Here is a 27314-nt window from a genome sequence, read left to right on the forward strand (position 1 = left end):
TATGTTAGTTCTTAGGGCTCCTATCACAAAGCATCATAGACCAGATGGCCTAAAACAGCAGAAACTTGCCCTCTTACAGCTCTGGAGGCCAGGAGTCTGAAATCAAGGTGTTTGCAGGGCCATGGTCCCTCGGGGGTCCTAGGGAAGCATCTATTCCAGGCTTTCTCCCAGCTTCTGGTGGTTGTAGGTGACCCTTGCCTTGGGGCCTCATACCTCCAGTCTCTGCCTCCATCTTTTCATGACTTTCTTCCCCCTGCGCCAGATCTCTCTCCTTTTAAGACCATTCGTCGTTGGATTTAGGGTCCACCCACCCTTTCACTGCATGATCTGATCTTAACTTGATTAAGATCTGCAAAGACCCTATTTCCGAGCAAGACCATGTTCACATGTCCTGGGGGTTCAGACCTCAGTGTATCTTTTGGGGGGACACAACTCGGTCTACAACAGGGAGTAATTAGAGAGTCATGGGCAGCAAGGAGGAATTGATTAACGGGATGAGGGGCCACATTCCACAGCCTGCCTTTCTATGTCCCTAGATGTCCTAAGATGCCCAAGCTGGGAATAGAGTATATAGCTTTCCAATCTCTGACAGGAAGACCAGGTTCAGGATGCTTGAAGGTTCTTTCCTTCGGGGGCCTGGGGAATAGATTTAGCATTTACTTTGAATTATTAACATGCAGTACAGGATCTGCTTGTTCAATGATTTGCATTTGTTTTTCCCATGATGTTATTATTAGTCACCATCTCTCCCTGAGAAGAATAACGGCCATCATAATGACAGCACATAGTCAAGCGCCGGGCAAAACACAGCAACAGAGCCGGGTCACTGCTGGTGCACACAAAACCAGAGGTGACCTGGAAGGGACTCCTTGGCACGCCAAGTCCCTCTGTGACTCTCTTTCCCTGCAGTACTGAGGATATGGGGAAATCCACTAAGCTGAGGAAAACTAGAAATAAACATGCTGTGTGTACCAGGCAGGGTGTGGGGTGAGCAGGAGAGGGGAGCCTCTCCTGGGCATCGCACAGCCCGAGCGTCAGCCGTCCACAGCCTGAGCTCCAGAGATGGCCCCTGTCCTCCATCTCGCCCAGGCTCAACACAGCCAGGTCCTGAGTGGTCCAGGCCGAGGGGAAGGCTTTCAGGACCCTCACAGCCAGTGTCTTTAACACTGACTGCTCATCCTGTGGGCAGCAGAGAAGAGAGGACCTTTGAACATCACTCTGGCTCAGCTGTGTTTGACGGGCTTGTATTGATGTCTGTCCTGTGCCAAACCCTGAGGGTAGAAACATGAGTCAAACAGGGCTCCTGTGCTAAGGGAACTCAGGGTCTGGTAGGAGAGACAGACATGTTCGCAGGTAACTTTAACAGGATGTGAAATCCCAGAAAAATGTGATGTGTGGGCGGGAAGGTGGGTGTCATGAGAGAACAGGTTGCCTGAGCTACCTGGGGGTGGAGAAGGAAGGCTTTCTGGAAGAGATGACCCAGAGCTGAGCCCTGAAGGTGTCCATTGGCCAGGCCCAGAAGGAGGACCAGGAATCGTCCGTGGAGACCCAGAGGGGCAGCAAGGTGGGGGGTGTGAGGGGACCTCAGAGCAGCTGAAGAGGCGGCAGCAGGTCCAGGCCAGCTGTTTGAAGGAAAGCTCTCCACTGAAAAGCAAGTTTGTGGCCTTATTTCCGATACTCAGATGAGAAACAAATAGCCCCACACTGACCCCCGCGCCCTCCTCTTCCTCCTCTGTGCCCACCTCCTCCATCCATCAGGCACCACTTCCTTACTGACCCCTTCCTTCCTCGGCCTCCCACCTTCCCTCCATTCTCACTCGCAAGGACAGACAGGGCAGGGATGGAGGGATGGAGGCGGCATTCACGGGGCTTCAGAGATGGGAGAGGCCAAGCCGGCCTGTTTATGTTGAGGCCTTGCTTGCCCGGGTTCTCGAAGCCTCTCAGCTGTAATCCAGGTACAAGACCTCCGCACGGTGTCACCTCCTGCTTGACGCCCAGTAGCCAGGAACAGAGAACGTGGAGAAACGCCAGCCAGCGCACGTGAGCCATTTGGCACACAGCCTCTCATTTATTCGCGTGTGTTGTCAAGGCTGGTGGGAGGCCCTTCGGCCTCCGTGTCTCTTGGTGACCTTGAGCACCTGTGTTATGGGTCTACATGGAACCTATGTCACCTGAGCTCCAGGCCTTCTTATTGAGAGAATTGTGCCTACCAGATGTGATCTCCCTCCTCCACTTCCCTCCTCCACCCTGTCACTGAAATGACCCATCACCACGTCATCTTCACCTCCTCTCCTTGTTCCAGAGAATGAGGCATCTCTTCCCCCTCCACAGCCACTACCCACCTGCACCATCTCTGTCTTGCCTTCTCAGGCCCTTGCCCATCTGTCATCTCCTCCCCCTCCCATGTCTCAGGTCCTTCTCTTCAACCCATAGACATATTTATTCTAAGACAAACCTTGACCCCAGTTCAACCCAATCCCTCTCCTATCTAATCCCTCTCCTCCCTTTTCTTACCAAACTCCTGGAGTCATCTTTGCTTCCATATCCCCTGTCTGCTGTTTAGCTTCTCCAGTCTAACCTCTGGTTTCGTCATGCTACTGAAGTTCTTTTACTAAGATCACTGGTGACTTTTTTTGCGAAATGAATGAGTCTCTTTCAAGCTTGATCTCATGGGACATTATATACGTGGCCCTCCGTGGTCCAGAAACCTCCCATCTCTCCATCTTCATCTCCCATCATCCCCGAGGTCACATTGTGTGCTCCAGCATCATTAAATTGCTGTAATTCCTCATATTTATGAGGTTGTTTCTCTCCTCTTGGCCTTGACTTGGGCTATGCTCTCTCCTTGGGATTCCCTTTTCTTCACTCTCATTCCTTCTTTTTTGTTGTTTTGTTCTGGTTTTAATTTTTATTGAAATATAGTTGACTTACAATGTTGTGTTAGTTTTAGGTATATAGTGAAGTGATTCAGTTATACACACATGCGTATATAGATATATACACACACATATATATTTCTTACCTTCTCTTCCATTATAGAATGAGTATGGTTATTCTGTATATTATAGAACATTTAGTATAATTCTCTGTGATACAAGTAGATCCTTGTTGGTTATCTATTTTATATATAGTAGTGTGTATTTTTAAAAATTTTTATTGGGGTATAGTTGATTTACAATGCTGTGTTAGCTTCAGGTGTACAGCAAAGTGTCTCAGTTATACATGTATGTATATCCACTCTTTTGTAGATTCTTTTCCCATATAGGCCATTACAGAGTATTGAGTTGAGTTCCCTGTGCTGAACAGTAGATCCTAACTAGTTATCTAGTATGTGTATATTTTAATCCCAAACTCTTAACTTATCTTGACTGGCCAGCACTACTCACCATTCAGAGCTGGGTGTGGGCACCACCGTCTGTAGGTATCCTTGATTCTGTTCCCATGCTGAGTCTGGTTCCTGTGCGTCTGTTTATCTCTACTGTTAACTTTTATCAGGCAATCAGACCTGCTTATGTACTTGTCTTGGCCACACGCCTGTGAGCTCCTGAGGAAAGAGCCTTGTGCTTTATCCTAGCATTTAGCATGGTGGCTGGTGCACAGTAGTGCCAGACTGATAGCTACTGGATGAGTGAGTGAATCCTGCCTGGACAAATGTTCACAGACAAGGAGATAGCTGAGTTGAAATTTGAAGGGGGAATATTGCCCCCAGAGAATGGGGGGATGGGGGAGGAGCATCAGTGCTGTCTCAGGTTTGATCGCCTAGAGGCAGAGTCTGAGAAAGTGGTGCCTGAAAATGAGGGATACATCAGGAGCAGGGAGCTCAGAGAGGATGTGGTCTAAGCTGGACACCAGTTTCAGTCACCGGAAACTCTGGTGTGTGACCCGCATACAGAATCGGTCCCCTGTGTTGGTTAGGCATTGGCCAACGGCTGCCCTTAGGGTGAGGTGGGGCTGGAATAGGAGGTCATAACCTCCTGGGCCAGGTGGCTCCCCTGTGGCCAAGACCAGCTGTGAGTTATCACTAGCCCACATTCACAACTGCTGAGGATGGGTCCCCCGAAGGGGCCCAGAAAGCACCATCACACTCACAGCAAGGGGGGTGGCATGTGGAGTGGTGCAACTCAGTCCGTTTGAGGAGCAGTGAAGTGCTGGGTATGGCTGGGGTGCAGGAAATGAGTGGGTTGGGCCTGAGAGGCAGGGGCCAGCTCCTGGAGAGCCCTGTCTGATGTGTTAACCATATCCCCCATTTCATTCACATTGCAGAGAGGGTTTTAAGTATTAATTGCATTAAAAAAATATTGGAGAGGCAGTGAAGAGTGAATGAAGGAGAACGGAGGACCAGGACAGGGAGAGGAGTAAGAGTGTTTAAGAGTCAAGGTGGAAGGTGATCAGAGTCTGAATTAAGGTGGTTGGGCTGGGGGTGGGAGTGTCAGATGAGAAAGAGAGTAAGGACGTCAGAAGGGGAGGTTATTTCCGGTCAGAGAGCAACCTCAGACCACTCCAAAAGGCAGCCACCTTCTTCTCCACCAGGAAGATCAGCTCTCTCTTAGCCCTCACAACAGTCTTTGTTTTCCAGCATGCATTCACCCAGCCACAAGCTGCAGGATTTGACTGATCTGAATCAAAATGGTGCAAGGGCCGTACCGTTCTGGAGTTTGAAGCTCAGGGATTTCCTTGTTTTCTCAACTTAAAATATATAGGAGGAAACATGTCTCAAGTACCCTCTCCACGTGAGGCATTGTGGTGGGCGCCCAGCAGGGAACGAGGTGGAGGTGGATGCATAGATCGATAAAGTGTAGTTCCTCCTAAGCCTGTAGATGAGACAGAGGTGTAGACAACCAGCTGTAATATGAGGCTGCTGTCATATGCGCTTCAGTAGCAGGTATGCGTGCCTGATCTTGGCCAAAGGTGCAGAAGAACAGGAGAGAAGTATAAATAACTTGTTCTGGTTGCCCAGACGAGGGAGTGATTCATTCTGACCACAGGCTCCAAAAATCTTGTCTTATAGAAGAGCTGGCATTTGAGCAGGGTCTGGGGGATGAGAAGGATGTTGACGGGTAAAGAATAGCATCCTTGGCAGAGGGACCAGCAAAGTCAAGTCATTCTTCAGGAAAAAGAAGATCCTGAAGGGTTTAATAAATGGAGGCTTGTCTAAGATAAATCCACGGAAGAGCTGGAAATAGCAACGTAAGAGTTCTAGGTTTGGATATTTTAGTCTAAACTTTAATTGAATTCTTATTACCCTCTCATTACCTTGGAGAAAACAATTTGAACTCCTGGGGGAAATAACACTATAAACAGAAGGCACTGAAATAAATAGGTGTATTAATGTACAAAGGATAGTCATTTAAGTCTGTTCAAATCCTAATAATAACAGTTGAGTGACAGAAACGACACTAAATGCAAAGATTGGATTCAACCTGCTTCTACCACCCTCTGGGGCTGCCTCGCAGAGACTAATCATTAAAACAGCGGTGGTGGGCGGGGGCGGGGGAATGTCTGGGTCACCTGGATTTGTCTATGCCAACCCACTTCCTCTTGCAGGTCAACAATGAACGGCTCTATCTGCCCCTGAAGTTGGGACAAGGGAAGATAAACATCTTTTCTTTTGGTTTCCACGTGGTGGTGGAAACTGACTTTGGGCTAAAGGTGGTCTATGACTGGAAGACCTTCCTGTCCGTCACGATCCCTCGGAGCATGCAGAACAGCACCTACGGCCTCTGTGGCCGCTACAACGGCAACCCCGATGATGACCTGGAGATGCCCATGGGTCTGCTGGCCTCCAGCGTCAATGAGTTTGGACAGAGCTGGGTGAAGAGGGACACCTTCTGCCAGATTGGCTGTGGCGACCGCTGCCCGTCCTGTGCCAAGGTGGAAGCTTTCTCCAAAGTGCAGCAGCTCTGCAGCCTGATCCCCAACCAGAATGCAGGCTTCACCAAGTGCCACAGCAAGGTCAACCCCACTTTCTTCTACAAGAACTGCCTCTTCGACTCTTGCATTGATGGGGGTGCTGTGCAGACCGCCTGCAGCTGGCTGCAGAACTATGCCAGCACCTGCCAGACCCAGGGGATAGCGGTGACTGGCTGGAGGAACTACACATCCTGCTGTGAGTCCTTCCTGTGGGCTCTCCTTTCATTTTGATTGGTGTGGGCGGGCCAGTCACCCAGTGGGAGTCTGGCCAGTGGGGCCAGACTGGACAAATCTGGGAGCAAATCCAGTGGGGCCATTTCAGGACATGCACTCTGGTTTTGGTGGGGGTTTTTTGGCCGTGCCGCATGGCATTCAGGATCTTAGTTCCCTGACCCAGCAATTGAACCTAGGCCCCTAGCAGTGGAAGCATGGAGTCTTAACCACTGGACCACCAGGGATGTCTCAGGATATGCACTTTTGGGGGGTAAGGAGATATACCCTTTGGAATTGAGTTTGCTCTCTGAAGCAAGAGCTCAAACCTCCAAGAACCTCTGTCTTCTTATCTATAAAATGGGGTTAATACCACTTCCTTCCTTTATATTCCTCTGAAGATGAATCAAACTGTACATAAAGCAGAGAGCAGGCCACATGGCATTTGGGCTCAGCAAGGACACAGTAGGATTCTAACAAAAGACAAATGGGGGGAGAATGAGATAGTAGGTTGCTTAGTTCATTGTTCCAGAACCTCACTGACTCATCACTGTACTGATAATTTATATGCTTTCGCTTAGTATGTTTTCCTATTTGACTCATATATGTCATTTATCAGGGGCATTACTGGTAAAGAACCTGCTCTACCAATGCAGGACATGTAAGAGACACAGGTTCAATCCCTGGATCAGGAAGATCCCCTGGAGGAGGGCATGGCAACCCACTCCAGGATTCTTGCCTGGAGAGTCCCATGGACAGAGGAGCCTGGCAGGCTACGTTTCATAGGTCACAAAGAGTCAGACGCGACTGAAGCGATTTAGCACGCACGCATGTTGTGTATCAGTTTTTGCACTGATGAAATATAGCAGAATGTTAAAAACATTGGAAAAAGAATTAGATACACCTGAGATTAACATTAATATTGCACATCGATTATATGTCAATGAAAAAAGAGAAAAAAGCAAAAGAAATAGAGCGCCTGGCTTCTTGCCTTGCTCTGTCCGTAAGGATGGTTGTGACCTTGAAGCATTTCACTTTTCCTCCCCTTGTCATTTGTACCCCCCACACACACACACACACACTCCCCGATAATGCTGCTGCCTGCACTCTTTATGCTACAGAAACGTCAGGAGGATCAAATTAGATAATTGAAAGCCTAGCACACTCCATGCATGTTAAGTGGTATTGTTGTTACATTCCTGGCTTGCTTTGAGCCAAGTCCAGTGCTAAACACTTTATCAGCATTATCTCCTCAATCACCCAATTAGTCAGGGAGAAACTGAGACTCAGAGGAGTTAAGTAACCTGCCTAAGGTCCTGCAATCTCAGTGGCAAAGTCAGGGTTTGACCTTCCAGCCTCAAAGCTCCTGCTCTCAGCCCATACACTACATAGTGGAATGATTTGTCTGCATTTAGCACATCACAATAGGAAAAAATGGGGAAGAGAAACTGCTATTGGTCTTTGGCCAAACTGCCTGGGTCTGTTTTCCCATCTCAATCTCATTAGCTACAGCAAATTTCTTTTAGGCCTAACTGTATGAGAAAGGCTACAAATGGATGCTGAATGCAAAGAGCTCCAAATAAGTGATACAGCAGGGGTCCTGGAAGATAAAATCCCTTTTCTTCCTGGTAAAGGGAGATTTGGATGAAAAACCAAAAACAGTATTGTCGTTTAATGCTCACACAGTTCATTTACACTCCAGATAATTAGATTCATGTAGATTAGGAGGGGAGGGTTGGAGGAAGGGGGGAGGGGGAGAGAGAAGAGGCCATGTCAGCCAGGCTCAGTCCCTGAGTGAGGGGTTACAGGGAGCAATGCCAGTAGGGGCCTCTGGTGACTTTAGTAAAATAAGTACGCCTATAAAAAGGCTGTGGATAATCCTCCAGAACTACTCTGGATTCACTGAGGTGCGCTCACTGGGGCGAGAGTGCTTCCTTGTCAGCACGCTCAGTTGCTCAGTCGTATCGGACTCCTAGTGACCCCCACAGACCATAGCCCACCAGGCTCCTCTGTTCATGGAATTTCCCAGGCAAGGATACTAGAATAGCTGCCATTTCCTCCTCTGGAGTATCTTCCTGACCAGGGATCGAACCCAAGTCACTTGTGTCTCTTGCATTGGCAGGCAGATTCTTTACCACTGTGCCACCTGGGAAACCCACAAGAGAGCTTACCTTCCCCTAAATCAGAAGACCAGCCTCTGAAGCCAGGGGCCTAAACATGGTGCAGGATGGGGAGAGAGTTTTAGGAAGGAGACCCTGCCTGCTGCCTCTTGAGACCTGCTACAGAGCAGTCCCTCTTTTCCTGTAGCTATCTGTGGCTGTGGTGGCCGCCATTTTGTCTGGTGTTGCTGGGATGTGGGGCAGAGAGTAGTGTCTGCCCACATCCATTACATCTAGCTGCAATGAGCAGTGAAGAATTGGTTTTAAAGGAGGCTAATACCAGGAGCTCTCACCTGAAATTATGGGTATCAAATGTTGTCACTCATTGGAAAGAAAAGAAGCAAGTTAGCACGCGCTCATTGCCTTACCTTTGAGGAGAAAGGTCCCCTACTTCTAGGGAGCTTGGACCCATAGGGCTGAAACTGGTGCAGGATGGGGAAACAGTTTGGAAAAGGGAGACCGTTCCTAAAGGCTATGAAGACTATTTTTCTTGTCCTCCTGTCCCCTCAACCAGCATTCTTTCCTCTCCCCTGCTCAGAGATCTGTCCAGACATTGGTGGCATCCTCTATACATAGTCACAGGGAGCTCCTTACAAGTCAGAGCAGAGTCTGTCCTGCCCACCCTTGACCATGAGCCCCACCCCTGCCTGGACCACTGCCTGCCAGCAAGGCCTAGGCCAGCTGTCCTCTCCACAGTGGGGATAGTCCTTCCTTCACCTTGGCATTTCAGGACAGGGGCCAAGATCTAAAAGAAAGCTCCTGAAGAGGTGGTGGTGGTGACTGGCAAAAAAGAAAAGCTAAAATAAGAGAAAAAAAAATTACACTTTAGAGACGGTGTGTGGGCAGAGATGAGGGGTGTGCAGACACAGTTGGAGGCAACTTAGTTTTCCATTTTGAATTTCAGAAGCAGAGAAAAGCCGCGGGAGCCTGAGTCTTAACTCAGCCATTCAATCTGAAAGATCGGTGAACGCGGGCTGGCTTGAATACAATTGTTTGTAACCAAGTTTGGGGCTTGCCTGGTGGCTCAGTGGTAAAGAACTCTCCTGCCAATGCAGGAGATGTGGGTTTAATCCCCGGGTTGGAAGATCCTCTGGAGAAGGAAATGGCAACTCAGGAACGGCATGGCTATAGGAAAAGAGGAACTGCTCTGTAGCAGGTCTCAAGAGGCAGCTAGTATTCCAACCTGGGAAATCCTATGGACAGAGGAGCATGGTGGGCTACAGTCCATGCTGTCCCAAGAGTTGGACACAACTTAGCAACTAAGCAACAACCAAATCTGACATGGTGTTAACCTCTGAGACTGAGGGCAGGAATAGCATTCCCCTGTCTCCCTCCCTGGGGCTTCTCAGGTGGCACCAGCGGTAAAGAACGTGCCTGCCAATGCAGGAGACATGAGACATGGGTTTGATCCCTGGGTTGGGAAGATTCCCTGGAGGAGGACAGGGCAACCCACTCCAGCATTCTTGCCTGGAGAATTCCCACGGACATAAGAGCCTGATGGGCTGTAGTCTATAGTGTTGCAAAGAGTTGGACACGACTGAGCAATTTAGCACACGTGCGTGTCCCACTCCTCTCTTCTACTAAGAATTCATCCACTTCAACACCCACACGTTGAGAAATGAGAATGCTGGGAGAGAAAAAGGGCTTTTCAGGAGAAAAAGGGTTAAGCCAGAATTGCCCGTTAAATATATGCTTGATTGGTAACAAAGAAGGATGCTGTTGGTTATCAATAATATTGGCTGTTTCTATCAATGGGATAATTTATTACTGAATTACCCTTTTTGAAAATGCATGGAAAACTCCTTCAACCAAGTTGAACAAATAGGCTTGGGGGGGGGAGGGGAGGCCAGTTGTCTTTGTTGTAGACCCCTTCTTAAAATTCTTTCCGCTACATTTGTCATTCTTTCCGTCCTTTAATGGAGAACTTAAATTAGAGCACTTGATGGTGAGAATATAGTAAGAGAAGAAAATAATAAATTCATTGAAGGTACTTAGCTCTGACCATGTGCCAGGCACTCTTCTCAGTGCTGAGTCCTCAGTCATTGACTCCTATAACTTTACAGCAACCCTGTGAAGTACGCCCTATTTTTAAAATTTTATTTATTTTTAATTGGAGGATAATCACTTTATAATATTGTGTTGGTTTCTGCCATATTAATAGTCCCACTTTCTAGAGGAGGAAACCAAAGCTCAGAGTAACTCAGTGACTTTCCCAAGAAATTGGCTTGGGTAAATTGGAAGGTAGCTCCAGAGACAGTGCTCTCTGGCTGTAGGGTGCTGCTCCTCTTATCTGGTCAGCCCAGGAAGCCGTGGGGGGTGGGGAGCGCCTGGGTACCACACAGGATGCAGAGCTCTGTACAACCAGGTCTGGGGAGGCATCTTCCAACCTCAGTGGGCCCTCGTGAGAATTAAATGTGATGATGGCTCATACACAAGGCTGTCTGGTGCCTGATCAGCCAACGTTGAGTATCATTTTCTCTTTTTTCAGAGGCAGATTTTGCTACTTCAAAGTTCTTGGTCAAAAGTGTGATAATTAGGTGTTTTCCTATATCTTTCTCTGCAAACTCAATAAATTTTAATTGAGGGACTCCCCTAGTGGTCCAGTGGTTAAGAATCCACCTTGCAATGCCATGGGACACAGGTATGATCCCTGTCAGGGAAACTAAGATCCCACATGCCAAGGGCCAACTGGGCCCATGTGCTACAGCTACTGAGCCTGCACTCTCTGGAACCCTTGCACCATAACTAGAGAAGCCGCACGGAAGAGCCTGGAGCCATAACAAAGACCTGGCATGATAAAAAAAAAAAATTGTAGTTGAATAACTTTAAAAATTCCTATTGTTACTACTACAACTGTTCCTACTATTAGTAACAGAAACTTTCATTGAAGAACCAGGCACTGTACAAAATTGCACTTCATTTTATCTTAACAATGATTACTGTTTGATGAGGGAGATATTATTATCTCCGTTTTACAGATGAGGAAGCAGAGGAGCCAAGGTTTAGAGAGAGTAAGTAACCTGCCTGAAGGGACACTGCCAATTAGTCACAGAGGCCAAAACTGAAGCCAGGTCAGCCTGACTCCAGAACCTTTACCAGTTCTATTTCATTGCTGCATTGCTCTTCCCATGCATCCTGCCCGCCGAGGGCACAAAGGCTGTATCAGTCCACTGGCCACAGCAAGAGACACATTTGTGACCACAATAGAAATCCAGGTGTAGAACCATCATCACTTTCAGCTCTCTGTACTTCATTTAGGTGGAGAAAATCAGAATTAGGAATTTGGAAGATTGTTTTCAAGAATCAAATATTTATTAATCACTTATCACATTCTCAGCACTGTTTGGGGGACCACAAAAAATCAGAAGTATGAAATATGGAGTTTATTGCCTTGTTGGGCAAATAGGACCAGTATACTTGAAACAACAGTAGACATTTCTAAATTGGTAGTTATGTCTTCCCAGATATTAAAATATATTGTAGAGTTTCAATGCGTGCGTGCCAAGTCGCTTCAGTTGTGTCCGACTCTTTTCTACCCTATGGACTGTGTACCTTGTCCATGGGATTTGCCAGACAGCAAGTCGATACTGGCACATGCACAGAAAAACCAACCAGTGGACCGATGAGAAAGTCCAGAAATAAACACCAAAGAGAAATTAGTATACAGTAAAGCTGGCGTTTCCAATCACTGGGGAAGATGTATTACTCAATAAAGGACAAACTATCAGGGCGAAAAATAATTAAACCCTTCCTTCATTTCCTCACGCAAAAATAAAACCCAAACAGAGCCAAGACTAAACATGAAAATTTAAATCATAAAACTACCAGAAGCTTTGCCCTGGTGGCTTAGTGGTAAAGAATCTACTTGCCAGTGCAGGAGACATGGGTTCGATCCCTGATCTGGGAGCGTCCCCCATGGCACGGAGCAGCTAAGCCTGTGCACAGCGATTGAGCCTGTGCTCTAGAGCCTGTGCACCAAAGCAACAGAGCCCATGTGCTGTGGCTACGGAAGCCCGTGCACCCTGGAGCCTGCGCCCTGCACTGAGAAGCCACTGCAGCAGCCAAGACCCAGCACAGCCAAAATAAATGAACTTAGAGCAGAAGAAACTGCTAACAGAGAACAAAGGCATATTTTTGGTAATCTAGGAGTAAAGAGGGCCTTTCTAAGCAAAACACCGAAAGCCACAAGGGAAAACACGATAAATCTGACTGCTTTAAATTTTTATATTTCCATGTGGCGAAAACATCATCAAGATCACAAACCAATGTACCAAAAAAAAAAAAAAAAAAAAGGAAGAAGCAGCAAAGTCAAAAAGCAATCGGTAAATATTTTCACACGTGATAAACAAAAATAAATTTTTAATTTACAAAGAGCTTTTACAATGTAATAAAAAATTCAACAAACAAAATGTGTAAAGGGCATGAAAAGGCAATTCAAAGAAAAAGATATACAAATAGATTATAAACAAAGGAAAAAGACAATCAGTCTCACAAAGGATGCAAATGAAATAAGGATATAGCATTAAGTTCTTATTATGGTAAAATACACATAACAAAATTACTGTTGTAACTATTTTTAAGGGTGTAGTTCAGTGTCACTAAGTACATTCATATTGTTGTGCAGCCACCATCCTCCACCTCCAGAAGGCTTTTCACTTTGCTCAACTGAAACTCTGTACCTACTGAACACTAACTCTCCATTCCTCTCCCCTTCCAGAGTCCCCTGAAGCCACTGTTCTACTTCCTGTCTTAACTACTTTAGATATCTCACATAAGTGGAATTATACAGTATTCATCTTTTTGTGGATCGTTTATTTCACTTAGCATAACGTCTCAAGGTTCATCCAAGTTGCAGAATCTCCTTCCTTTTTCAAGCTAAGTGATATTCCATTGTATGTATAGACTACATTTTGCTTATCCATTCATCCATTGGTGGACACTTGTATTGCTTCCATGGTTTAGCTATAATGAATAATGCTTCTATGACAACAGTGTCTAAATATCTCTTAGAGATATTTCTTTCACATTTTTAAGTATACACCCAGGAATGGAATTGCTGGACCCATTGGTCCATTGAAAATTCTGTTTTCAATTCTTTGAGAAACCACCCTACTCTTTCCCACAGCAGCTGTACCATTTTACATTTTTGCCAACAGGGCAAAGGGTTCCAATTTTCTCACATCTTTACCAATATTTGTTATTTTCTGGGTGTTTTTTTTATAGTAGCCATCTTAATGGATATGAGGTGATATCACATTATAGTTTTGATTTTCCTGATGATTAGTGATGTTGATTTTCACATGCTTATTGACCATTCATACATCTTCTTTGCAGAAAGGTCTATTCAAATCCCTCTCTCATTTTTGTATCAGATTGTTTGTTTTTTTAGTTGTTGAATTTTAGAAGTTCCTTCATATTCTGGATGGTGATCCCTTATAGGTATAGCATGTAGTTTTTTCCAAGGACCAGAAAGTTTGGGGATAAACAATCAATGAGGATGAGGGAAAAATAAATCTCATATAGCCTTGGTAGGAGGATAAATTGACACAGCCTCTTTAGAGGGCAATTCAGTTGCATCCATCAAAAGCTTAAATGCACATACCCTCTGACCCAGTTATTCCACTTCCAGGAATTTACTGTAGAGATTCATTAACTCATGAGGGCATGGATAAATGTATAAGGATATAGCATCATTATAAACACATAAAATACACACAGCAGTGCAAAAACAATGATTCAAGGCTAAGTGATGTGCAGTAGAAATTCCCACATAAGAGTAGTTGTACTTTTTGTTGTTTAGTTGATGAGTCATGTCAATTCTTTTCTGACCTGATGGACTGTAGCCCATGAGGCTCCTCTGTCTATGACATTTCCCAGGCAAGAACACTGGAGTGGGTTGCCATTTCCTTCTTCATGGGATCTTCCCATGAACGGTTTAAACCCACATCTCCTGCATTGGCGGGCAGGTTCTTTACCGGTTTTTTTGTATGCATTGACTAAAAATACTAGTTTCTGTAAAATTTTTAAGCAAATCTGTCTTTAATGATTGCCTACCACTTGCTGAACACTTAGGTGCTTGTTGTTGCTGTTGTTCAGTCGCTAAGTCATGTCTGACTCTTTGCAACCCCACAGACTGCAGCACGCCAAGCACTTAGATGCTTGGCACTGTTCTAAGTACATAGACTCACTCATTCCCTCCCAAAAACCCATGAAGTGCTGCCCTGGGTAACTGCATAGTACAGATAAGGAGCTGAAACCCAGAGAGATTAGGTAATGGCTCCAGTCTCTTAGAGCTGATTCCAGAGCCCACACCCTTCACCAGGACCCCAGTTGCCTTCCAGGAAAGCATCTACATACATTTAAAAACCACAGAACATAGTTGACATGGACTGGTCTCTATACCCAGGCACACACACCACATAAGTCTGCCTTCTCAGAAATCAAGGGGTTCAAGGGCCTACTGTTAAAAACTATTGGCTTAGAAAAGGGTTCTGAGTTAGTGAAAGAATAGGGAGTTTTGAAGATAAGTTGGGACTCTACCTGGGACTTGAAGAATGAGGGATCTGGGGACTCCCCTTGGCGGTCCAGTGGTTAAGACTCCATATTGCCAATGCAGGGGACACAATCCAATACTGGGTCAGGGAACTAAGCTCTCACATGCCATGGTCCATGACCAAAAGATTAAAACAAATAAAATATTAACACATTATGTGGAATCTAGAAAAGTTGTACAGATGAACCTATTTCCAGGGGAGGAATAGAGATGAATATGTAGAAAATGGACATGTAGACACTGCGGCAAAGGGGTGGGTGGGATGAATTGGGAAAATAGGATTGACATATATACACCACACTGCCATGTGTAAAGGGCTTCCCTGCTGGCTCAGATGGTAAAGAATCTGCCTGCAATGCAAGAGACCCGGATTCAATCCCTGGTTCTGGAAGATCCCCTGAAGAAGGGAGTAGCTACCCACTCCAGTATTCTTGGCCTGGAGAATTCCATGGACAGAGGAGCCTGGCAGGCTACAGTTCATGGGGTCAAAAAGAGTCTGACACGACTGAGTAATTAACACATACATACACCATGTGGAAGATAGACAGGTAGTGGGAACTTGCTATAAGGTATAGGAAGCTCAGCTCAGTTCTCTGGGATGACCTAGATGGGTGGGATGGTGGGGAAGGCGGTGGGAGGGAGGTCGAAGAGGGAAGGGATATACATACAGGTATAGCTGATTCACTTCATTGTCCAGCAGAAACTAACACAAAATGGTAAAGCCATTATACTGCAAAAAAAATGATAAATGGGAGATAAATTTGGAGACACTGGGAGGATGAAGAAGTGGGTGGTGAAGGGAGATGAACACCAAATGGGGACCTAAAGGCAGGAATGAGTGTGGGGCGCCCCTGGGAGGCCATCCAGTGAATCACTGGAGTCAAGATGCGTGTTGGGTAGTGGGTTTAAGGCAACAGGTTGGAGAGAACCTCAGGGAAAGCAAGGCTGAGGAGAGGAGCAAGAGGTGTGAGAAGCCGAGTAACCTCCGTCTGCTCTGCTGTCCATTGTTTCTGCAGCGCTAAGTCCCATGAAGGCGTTCCATAAGCAGAGAGGGGAGGAAAGCGGGAGGTGGCGGGGCAAAGCTTCCTCCCCACCAGGCCTCCATCTCCCCAAGCGGGTGAGGGAAGGCCGGGAGGAAGGCGTTGACAGCCCTGGGGATGGCCCATCCTGACCCGTGTCTCCCGTTGCAGCCGTCGCCTGCCCTCCCAACAGCCACTACGAGAGCTGCGTGAGCGTGTGCCAGCCCCGCTGCGCCGCCATCCGCCTCAAGAGCGACTGCAACCACTACTGCGTGGAGGGCTGCCAGTGCGACCCCGGCTACGTCCTCAACGGCAAGAGCTGCATTCTGCCCCACAGCTGCGGCTGCTACTCCGACGGCAAGTACTACGAGGTAGGGGCGCCGGCCCGCCCGTCTTCCTTGAGAGGCAGCGGAGTTCTCTCCCCGCTAGGAGGAAGATGGGTTACGGTGAACCCATCTTCTCTTCTGATGAGGATAAGATGGTGCTGTGGATTCGCAGGGAGGCGGAGAAGGGGGATGTGGGGGGCGAGAGGTCAAGGACAGGTCAGATGAGGCTCCGGACTTGGACATGCGCTTGGGTCTCACTCCACCCGCCTCCTCGCTAGCAGTGTGTGTGACCCTCTCTCCCCTCCGTGCCTTTCTCTAAGCCCTTCTGATTTCCTCTCCTGTAAACCTTAGTCTGAAAGCTTCTGACGTGGCGGCTGTTTGGAAACAGCAAGGCAGTGAATCTGATATTTATACCTGTCTTAGCTAAGGGCTGTCTTAACTGGAAAATATGGAGCTCTAGGCTGGGAGGAGTGGCTTTCCTCTGTCTATTGCAGCTCCATGAGAAGGGGAGTGAAGGCTGCCACCTCTTCGTGTGTCATTTGTCCCTCTAGGACCATCCCCAGAGAGTTCTGTCTGGGCTGCCTAATGTCCTGTTTTCCACATCCTACCCTCTGCTTCTCTCTCTTTGGGGGCTTCACATAGAGCTGATGAAGATGCCCTTCTTAGATGTCACTGAGTAAAACATATGAGCTTGCGAAATCATTTATGCTTCCACCCTGTAATCTTTCATTATGTGCTGGAATACTACGCTTAAAAAGATCTTGCCGGGAGAGGTTATTTAGCCCTGGGTTCTGCCTCTCGCCCATTCTCTGTTTAAACGATATCAATACCTGACGTTGGTGAGCAGACAGTTAACAACAGCATCTATGCAACAGCTGCTATTTGCAGATCTCTGTGCTAGTGGTATTGTCGGGGATGATAAAGCATGTTCCCTGCCTTAAGGAACTAAAAAATCTATTCGGAAGAGGAGAAAAAAAATGCACTTTAAAAACAAGAGGACAATTACAAAATAACATATCAACAAGTGAAAAATAATACCCTACAGCACTAATCAATTTTAAAATGAAAAAGAATCGAAGCATTAAAAAAAAAAACCTAATTGAAGTGTCTAAATTGAAAATAAACTAGGCTAAAAAGAAACACTGCTTTCTTTCGGTAAAGAAATATTGTTCTTGTTCAAGAACAACTAAGTTGGCTTTACTTTGAGAAGAAATAGAAAGAGATGAATATGGACGTTACCTTCAGTCTCATTTTCAGCCGGAAATTTGTTTAAATGTTGTATTAGAAAGATGGGGGAAAGTAGAATAAAATAGCAGAATTGATCACAGAAGGCTTCTTGGCAGAGGTGAGTTTTGAAGTTAGCTCTTAGAGATATTGATTATTTGAAAGGAAGAGGCAAAACATGTGGGAGAAAATAATAACAGATTCCATTTTCCCACAGTCTGGGAGAAGAGATAACCAGGCTCAAAATTGAAAAACACTATTTCAATCTCTGCTCCCCTGTCCAGAGATTTACTGAAATGTATCCATTTATCAAGTGTGTCATGCTTCCCTCAACAGAGATCCTGAGTGTCTGTGACATAATGGATTGAGATTTGGGCTTGATCCTAGCGGAGCCAACACTGGTGATGTGTCACTGAACAAACTGTGTCATTTCTCTGAGCTTCTGTGCCCTTATCTCCAGAACATGACTAATAATACCAACTCAGTATGGTCGTTGCATAATCTACGCAGGTGCCTTAGTACCTGGCACCTAGCAACTCAATGATTGGTAGCTGCTTATTGTTTTGTAATTCTCTTAAGAGGCACTTTATAAATTAAAGAAATCCGGGCATGTTAATGAAATAATGCATATAAAAGCCCTTGGAACTCTCAGGAAAAGCACAATACAGCTCTCGGCAGCTATTAGCACCATCAACATTAGTATACGCTTTTCATCAGAAAGTCAGTGGGTTTTGACAACAGCTTATATCTGGGAAGTAGCAAATTCACAGAACAAATAATCCACACCTACTTGCCAGAGTTCAAGCAAGCTTGGAGGCTTGTTTATACGACAGATTTCTTTGGAAATAAAAAGAGAACACATCTAGCCATCAGCATGTAGGGTAAGTACCCAGCTGTCCTTATCAGGTCTAATTAAGGTTGAGCAAGCAGCACTGGGCCAGTCTCTTTACTGGGATGCTACTTTTCATGATCAAGTTCTCCTGTAGGGTGAGTTATGGACCCTTGATCATATCCACATACATCAGGTTATTTTTCTCTCTCCACCCATGCAATGTCTGACTTCTTATCTGAGAGAGGCCAGACCATCCACTCAATTATTCTGCAAATCTGATAAGAGAAAGGAAGCCAATTTGTGAAGCTGCTGGCACCCAGAATATTTCACGGGTCTGGAAAGAGGTTCCAGGAACTACTTATACTCCATTTTAAGGGTGAAAGAATCAGGAATGGTTTTCTTGAGAAAACTCCTTCTGGAAGATCTTACCCTCTTCCTACTTACCCTTGGATCTAAGTCAGATCTCTATTTGATATCCAGGGTTTTAATAAGTCTATCGTTAATGCAGAAAATTGTGACCAGACAGTAGAATAGGCCCTTCTTGTGCCATTAAAACATCTTCCCTGGAAAGCACTGTTTTAGAAAATTGAATTAATGCCTTGAGTGCCCTCATCTCTATGAAGTAAACCACTCATTGGGACCACACTCCGCTTGAACAGTCATGACCAATTTCAAACAGTTCCCTGAAATTCTTAGTCTAGAACAGGTACAAGATCAAGAGCACAGACTCTACAAGTACAGCTGTGTCTACAGATTGTAGAAAGAGTGAAAAATAATAGCTGTCACCAATTGATGATACACTTCGTTGCAGGTATTTAATATAAATTTTTATAATTCCCCACTATCTGAAAGAGGATGAGTGGTTCTTCTCTGGTAATAACAGCAGCTATTATTTATTGAGTACCTACTCTCAGCCGGGAAATGTGCATCACACGTCTTATTGAATTTAATCTTCACAACTACCTTGCAAGACATTATTATTAACTTCAATTCAGAGAAAGAAAATCAACACTCTGGGAAGCTGGCAGAGCCTCTCAGAGTGTCATGAGTAGGGTGGCAGAGCTGGGATCGAAACCTAGGTGGTCTGATCCCAAAGTTTTCCCTTCATGGACCCTAACTGTTATTTAGGTTTCTCACTTCAGGATATAGAAATAGAGGTATCTGCAACAGAAGTCAATTAGAAGTAGATTATTTACAAGGAAAGAAGTTTGGAACAGTGAGTATTGTGAAATGTTGAAACTGTCAGCTACAAATTGGCATTTGCCATTGGCACTTGCCATCTACCTCTACAGGGATTAAAACATGTGCTGCTTCAGCTGCTGATTTTTCAACATTCCCTGAAAAGAGTTCAGGGTGAAGAGCAGAATCAGGCATTCTGTGCTCTGGAAAAACTGGCAGGATAGGTCTTCAAATAGGCATTTTTAGGAGCCGATTTTATGTGCCCAATTCTTGTAGCTCCTAATATCTAGAAAAACACTAAAACCCTTCATGGTCACAACTGCTCCTCATGACTAGCAGAAACTTTCTGCAAAAAATAGGTACTTGATTGCATATATTCTCCCTCCACCAAAACCACATACATATTGACCCTCCCCCTTGCCTCTTTGGAGCAGTTTCTCAGAGCTATCTGAAATGCTGTCTCCTGGGCTATAGCCCTTATTTTGTCCCCAATAAAACTTACTTTGCAACTCTCACATTGTGCATTTTTTAAGGTGACAAAAATGGTTCAGCATAAGAGTTGGTTCTCCCTTTGTTTAACCTAGTTAAGATCGAAGGGTGGGGTTTATCATTATTGAGTGACTTTAAATTTGTTCCTTCAAGTAGAGCTGATACTTGTTAGATGAATTCCCTACCAAGTATTTTCCTCTTCACCTCGTTCCTTGGCCTGCTTCCCATTCTGGTTGGTTGGCTGTGATTAGCTCTGCAACCCACTGTGAAGATCCCCAAATTCTTTATTGAAACCAGCAGAGACTAGGTAGCATATAGTCTGGCATCTGAGTTACCCGGAAGGCGGGTACTGTTTAACTTGAACCAGCCTCTCTTGTTGCAAATTTCACCCCCGTTACTGATAGGCCAGCCCAGCCCGAAAAGGGTCCAGCTGGACTGGGCTTTGGGGTCCCCAACCTTGACCACCACCAGAGTTTCATGCAAAGGGCGCCTCTGTTCCAGCCCAAGCAGCTGTTCTGGAACAGCGACTGCACGCGGCGGTGCCGCTGTTTCCGGCGCAACCTAATCCAGTGCGACCCGCGCCACTGCAAGTCGGACGAGGAGTGCGCGCTGCGCAACGGGGTGCGTGGCTGCTTCAGCACCAAGACCTCCTACTGCCTGGCGGCCGGCGGCGGCGTCTTCCGCACCTTCGATGGCGCCTTCCTCCGCTTCCCAGCCAACTGTGCCTTCGTGCTATCCACTATCTGCCAGAAGCTCCCCGACATCTCCTTCCAGCTCATCATCAACTTCGACAAGTGGTCGGCCCCCAATCTCACCATCATTTCGCCCGTCTATTTCTACATTAACGAAGAGCAGATTCTCATCAACGACCGGAACACAGTCAAGGTGACGAACCTGTCCTTGATTCTTGAGAAATGTACCCTGGAACGAGGGCCTATCTAGGGGGCTGTTTACTGTGGTTTTCCCGGATAATGAGTTTAACAGGCTGTTTATTTCATACATACCATAGACAGATAACCAGATTTTAGAGAACTGGAAGTGTAAAGATTCTACAGGCATAAGCAAGGGCCCCATTTAGTCCTTCGCTTACTAGTGGTAAAGAATCCACCTGCCAAAGCAGAAGACATGAGATGTGGGTTCAATTCCAGGGTAGGGAAGATCCCCTGGAGGAAAGCAAGGTAACCCACTCCAGTATTCTTGCCTGGAGAATCCCATGGACAGAGGAGCCTGGCAGGCCACGGTCCAGAGGGTCACAAAGAGTTGGACACAACTGAAAGGACTTAGCACATACGATTCCAAAGGCCTTGCAGGATATGTACAGTATCTCAAGGACATAAGGTCAGCGTGTATCCTAATAAAACTTTGGGTGATAAAATGGTAGATAAGTCAGCTTTAATCTGAATTAATTTCCAAAAAGATTCTCATTTGTTTATAAGAGCTTGAAATTATTCTTGGCTCTGCCACCTGAAGACCGATTCTTTCGTTTCTGCCATCCTTTCTAGAAAATGAAAGACAGCAAGCGTTTGCCTGTAAATACAGCTGCTGCTAAGTCGCTTCAGTTGTGTCCGACTCTGTGCGACCCCATAGATGGCAGCCCATGAGCCTCCCTCTCCCCCCCCCCAACCCCGTCCCTGGGATTCTCCAAGCAAGAACACTGGAGTGGGTTGCCATTTCCTTCTCCAATGCATGAAAGTGAAAAGTGAAAATGAAGACGCTCAGTCGCTCAGTCGTATCCGACTCTTAGCAACCCCATGGACTGCAGCCTACCAGGCTCCTGCGTCCTGTAAATACAGCTACCTAAATAAAAACGGGTAGGGGGTATCGTCCCTCACTATGAGAGCGCCCCCTAATGACACGCCGAGGGAAAGAGCACAGAGGAGAGAGATGGTGGATTTCTCTTCGAGTTGGCTGTTCTCTAGGAGAGTTGCCGGGTTTCTTGCGAATCTTACAACGGTATATAAATAAATGTGAATCTCCAACCCGCCCCCCCCTCCATAAACTAATGCACCACTCCGACCTGTATTCGTCCCATGTTTCCATCTGAGAAGATAACCTGCTCTGAAGTAGTGGTGGTGACTCCCCGTCACCCAGTCACTCCGCTAAACCAGTCGGCTGCAGGCGGACTAGAACCGTGGAGTCAGCCCCGCCTCCCCCCACCCCGTGTTGCAGATTCCAGCTAGGTGGGGCCGAGGAGAGAGCCAGCACAGGCATAGTAATGTTTTTGGAATTGAGTGGTACTGTATCTGCTTTCCACCACCGTTTCAGATAATCATGCACTGGGAGTATCTCTATTTAAAGAGTCAGTGAATAGCTTAGTATCCAGCATTAGGCAAAACGCTGGTAGGGTTTTGCAAGCTTAAAAGGAAGAGTCTGGATTTTAATACTGGTTTTTAACTTCAGTGAAAGTTAATCTGCTACTGTTTTTGACACTCTAATTCCTTTTGCAAATTGGCCCACATGGACATGACTGCGTGGGCCCAGAATATATTAGCAAGAAAGCAAAAAGGGATCACCTGAGATCAGAACTGACATTGTGTTGAATAAAATACTCCGAGCCACCAAAATAGTAAAGAATCGTATTTGTTAAAGGCTTCTGCTATGTTTTTTTAAGCAACAAAAGTTACTGATAACCTAGGGGGGAAAAAGAACAATTTCTTTTGTAAGTACAGAAAAGGCATGTTATGTTCTGTCCTAAGGGCTAAGAAAAGAAACTTATAAAGCAAGATAATGACAAATGGAGAAAATACTGTGCCTATGGGGCCTCTGGGAGGGCATCTCCTGTTCGAACATTATAAATAAGAAAACAATAAACATAGCAATGATCCCCAGATTCATTTTAATCGTGTTAGACTCTCCTTAGCGCAGGATTGGGATTTTGTTTTCAGTAATTGGTTTATGCTGGAGAAAGTTTTATACAAAAATCTAGCCACTTGGGCGTTATACCTTTCCATCATTTTTATTTTAATCTCTCTGCCACCATAGTTTGCTTCTTTGGGAGCAACTGTGGACAGTAAGATGAGTGACCACTCAAATTCCTGGGCAGGCATCAGCAAAATACAAAATTCAGCCAAACCTCCTTGCTGCTTGTTCTTGTAAATAAAGCTTTAGTGGAACATAGCCTTGATCATTTAGTTACTTTTGTCTGTGGCTGCTTTTTTTGCCACGAGGATAGATCATATGGGCTGCAAATCCTAAAATGTTTACTCGGGACTTTTACAGTAAATATTTGCCAATCTCTGCTTTGAGGGTCATTTACTTCTTCTTTCTCCTTTAACAGGTGAATGGCACACAAGTGAATGTTCCATTCATAACCGGCCTGGCAACCAAAATCTATAGCAGTGAGGGGTTCCTGGTGATTGACACCAGCCCCGACATCCAAATCTACTACAACGGCTACAACGTCATAAAAATCAGCATCAGCGAGAGGCTGCAGAACAAAGTGTGTGGCCTTTGCGGCAACTTCAATGGGGACTTAACTGATGATTACGTGACCTTGCGGGGGAAGCCAGTGGTGAGCAGCGTGGTCCTGGCCCAGAGCTGGAAAACCAATGGCATGCAGAAGAGGTGAGAGTCTCCAGTCACTAGACTCAGTGGTCCCAGTCTCCTGTGTCTATGACAGATGTGGATGAGAGAGGTACTTTGTATAGCAACACCCTTCCTCTCCTACAAAGAGCTAAGCTCAAGATCTTTGGAGTTTTCATCATACAAACAGGCACAGTAATTTCTTGAACAGCAGAGGAAGTAACTAGACTTAGATGATAAGTCTGAATTTTTGTGTCATCCGGCCCTTGGCCGAACAGAAGAGCGTTCCTAGGATTAGAACTCTAAAGCCTTGGCCATCTGCCCAACTGGTCAAGTTTAATTTAACTGTGACTGGGCATCCTTGCTGAGGGTGGGATTAAGAGTTAACCCAGGAGAAGAGGGTTCTTCCTTGCTCCCTAGTGCTGAGACGTCATGTCTGTGCATGCTAAGTCACTTCAGTCATATAGCCTGCCAGGCTCCTCTGTCCATGGAATTCTCCAGCCAGGAATACTGGTGTGGGCTGCCATGCCCTCCTCCAGGGGATCTTCCCGACCCGGGGAGTGACCCTGCGTCTCTTATGTCTCCTGCATTGGCAGGCAGGTACTTTACCACTAGTGCCATCTATACCTCTTACCAGAGGCTTGGTTGCATAGGCAGAAGTTGGCGGGAGTCCAGAAAGCCCAAGAAAGTAGAAGTCACTGAGGTTATTATCAGGCCCCTCTCTGGCCAGCTGAGATAGAAGGAGCTAAGCAAGTTATTTCAAAGGTGTGTAGCTTAAGAGTCCTTCCGGACTGCTGAATCATGTTAATTCCTCTCAGGTTCTAGAGCTACACTTCTCTTTCTTGGCATTTCTTTGCTTGTACAATGATTCTGTCCCCTTGAGCTTTAACATGCCAAACGTCAGCTGAATTCCCAGATGTGGGAATGAAGCTCTCAACCCTCTTTGACTTTTCTGCAGCTTTAAACTGAAAAATGTGCCATAAATTAGACCATCCTGTGAATTGTGGGACCCAGAGCTGGAAAGAACCTTGGGCACAATCTGGTCCAGTCTTTTCCTTTCTAGGTGCAACGGAGGCTAGAGTAGAATGATTTAGATGAGAGGGCACAGTAAGTGGCAAGGCCCGGATTAGATTTCAGAATTCCTAATGTGATGCTTTCTCTAAAATGTCACTTCTGGGACCCACAGTTAGAAAAATGACTCCTTTGCACATTAAACTATTCTGGGGCTTCCAAAGATGAGCAAGATTCAGCTTCTCCTTAGGAATCATCATTCTGTTTGAGTTTCCTTTCCCTTCTTATTTCCTCTTTTTCTTCTTTTATAAATGGTTTTAGCCTGACACCAATTTTCTTATGAAGAATTTCCTTATGGTCTCTGGTAACTAAACTGGAAGTGGTTTAGAAGCTTCTGGGTTTCCTTTCAAATCTTTTATTTATCAATAGTTATTACTTTTATTTTTGATTAATAATAATATAATTATCATTATTGTGATTGGTTATTATATCAGTATCTGTTAATAGTTATTGTATCAATCTTATCAGTCAATTATATCAAAGGTTGTTGTTGTTTAGTTGCTAAACAACAGAGTTGATTGTGTCCAACTCTTTGTGACCCCATAGACTGTAGCCCTCCAGGCTCCTCTGTCCATGGGATTTTCCAAGAGGCAAGGATACTGGAGTGAGTTGCCATTTCCTTCCCTAGGGGATCTTCCCAACCCAGGGGTCGAAGCTGCATATCTTGCATTGGCAGGCGGGGTTTTTTTTTTTTTTTTTTTCTACCACTGAGCCACCAGGGAAGCCCACATCAAAGGTTAATGGTTATTATACCAATATCTACCCTTGTCTGACACGTTGCTGCTGCTGCTGCTAAGTCGCTTCAGTCGTGTCCGACTCTGTGCGACCCATAGACAGCAGGCCACCAGGCTCCCCCGTCCCTGGGATTCTCCAAGCAAGAACACTGGAGTGGGTTGCCATTTCCTTCTCCAATGCATGAAAGTGCAAAGTGAAAGTGAAGTCGCTCAGTCATGTCCGACCCTTAGCGACCCCATGGACTGCAGACTACCAGGCTCCTCCGTCCATGGGATTTTCCAGGCAAGAGTACTGGAGTGGGGTGCCGTTGCCTTCTCCGCGTTAGCTACTATCATTTTATTTTACCCTCACTCGTCCCAAGGTAAGTAGAAATTATCTTGACTTTCGAATCCTAGCCTGGGTTAAGGTTGGAATCAGCACCCACACTCACTTCTGGGTTAGCTGAAGAGGTCACCACTGTGGTCTCCCCTCCCCCACCCCCACCCCCACTGGCCATCTCAGATGCCTGGTGTTGCCTCCTAGTCTGACTCCCTCTTTCACCCCCAGCTGCAACGAGCTGCAGTTCTCACAGTACGCAGCCATGTGCGACAACGTGCACATCCAGAACATGCAGGGCGATGGCTACTGCCTGAAGCTCACGGACATGAAGGGCTTCTTCCAGCCCTGCTACGGGCTGCTCGACCCCCTCCCCTTCTACGAGTCCTGCTACCTGGACGGCTGCTACAACCACAAGAAGTTCCAGCTGTGTGGCTCCCTGGCCGCCTACGGGGAGTCCTGCCGCTCCTTCGGAATCCTCAGCACCGAGTGGATTGAGAAGGAGAATTGCTGTAAGAGAATTATTTTATTTCTGCAGACTCTTCTCTGAGTTAGAAAGCACAGCTTGGCCAGTGGAGTCACTTGTCCGGGGCTAGCCGCTGATCTCCATCTCAACCTGTAGATCTGCTTTGGGGGTTGAAGGGTGGAGAGGTGTGGGCTGCAGGAGATTCTGTGAGGGGGCACTTTCAGTGGAGCTTGACTCCCCACTAGGTCCAGTTATGGAATTCAGAATATCAGCTGAGGAAGGTGGGGTTCTCTGGGTTGGAAGAGAATCAGTATAGTGTCTTCTAAGATTGCAGGACAGAGCATGGAACTCCTAATTGATCTCAGTGCCCCAAATTCAGCTCTCCAAAAGCTCCTTTCACAAGAGTCAGAGCCCAGAACACAAAGAGAAGGCAGGTGGCAAATGGCAGACTGAGCTGGCTGTATCTGCCTATTGCAAGGAAGCCATGATTAGATTTATAAAGGGATTATACCTGTGCTATTGATAAAATAAAAATCTGTAGACTCTTGCATTTTTTTTCTGTAGTAAGAAAACTATTTTGATGTCCATTATCCACTATTCTCTGTGTTTGTTTTCTTGCCATGTTAAAAAGACAGATGGAGCAAGTAAGTATGTGCCTAAATTTGTCATGTCCATATATGTGTGTCCATGTACATATATGGTCACTCTGTCCCATGAATGCAGTGTGACCCTGCGTCCGTCAGAATGTGTGCTTGTCCCTCAAGGCACAACAGCAACCCCATGTACATACAGGTCCTGCCGCGAAAACTGGCCCTGTTTGTTTCAAGACGGAATGTTCTCATCAGTAAATCTGTACACCACACCTGACAAGAGTAGGAATACACAATTCAGAACCTAAAAAAAAAGTCATTAATTAAAATATGCACTCAGTAATTTCAGAAACTCTTAAGCAAATGGAGTAGTTTTTGTTGGCAATCAATAGAAATGTTTTGTTTGGTAACTTTAATATTTTACCCTCTTCTGTTAATAAGCAATGCTTTAAAGAGCCTAAACTGTTTTGAACTTCAGAAATTGTCTGGAATTTAAAAAAATATATCAGTTTTTGTTTTTAACCTCAAAACTTAACCTCTGTATTGGGCACGTTGTATTTGCCAAGTAGTAAATGGCCCACTCTGTTTGTAAGTGAGGTTTTGGTCTTCTTGGGAGCTGTAACCTCCACACTTTTTTTTCCCTTATTCTCCTGGGTGGTTTGCATATTGTGTTAATCCACCAGCACATTCTTTGGGTGGCTGCTGTGTGCTTAG

General features: G+C 45.8%; 1 protein-coding gene across 1 annotated transcript in view; it reads left to right on the top strand.

Moving 5' to 3' along the window:
- Positions 1-27314, top strand: part of TECTA (tectorin alpha) — an 81485-nt gene that overhangs the window by 39858 nt on the left and 14313 nt on the right. Inside the window, exons 11-15 of the mRNA XM_042232999.2 lie at positions 5545-6106; positions 16023-16222; positions 20403-20786; positions 23179-23465; positions 25776-26056. Of these exons, the coding sequence (XP_042088933.2) occupies positions 5545-6106; positions 16023-16222; positions 20403-20786; positions 23179-23465; positions 25776-26056 (1714 nt within the window). The remainder of the gene's footprint in view (positions 1-5544; positions 6107-16022; positions 16223-20402; positions 20787-23178; positions 23466-25775; positions 26057-27314) is intronic.

The sequence above is a fragment of the Ovis aries genome, chromosome 15 (assembly GCF_016772045.2).
Source record: "Ovis aries strain OAR_USU_Benz2616 breed Rambouillet chromosome 15, ARS-UI_Ramb_v3.0, whole genome shotgun sequence".
NCBI lineage: Eukaryota > Metazoa > Chordata > Mammalia > Artiodactyla > Bovidae > Ovis > Ovis aries.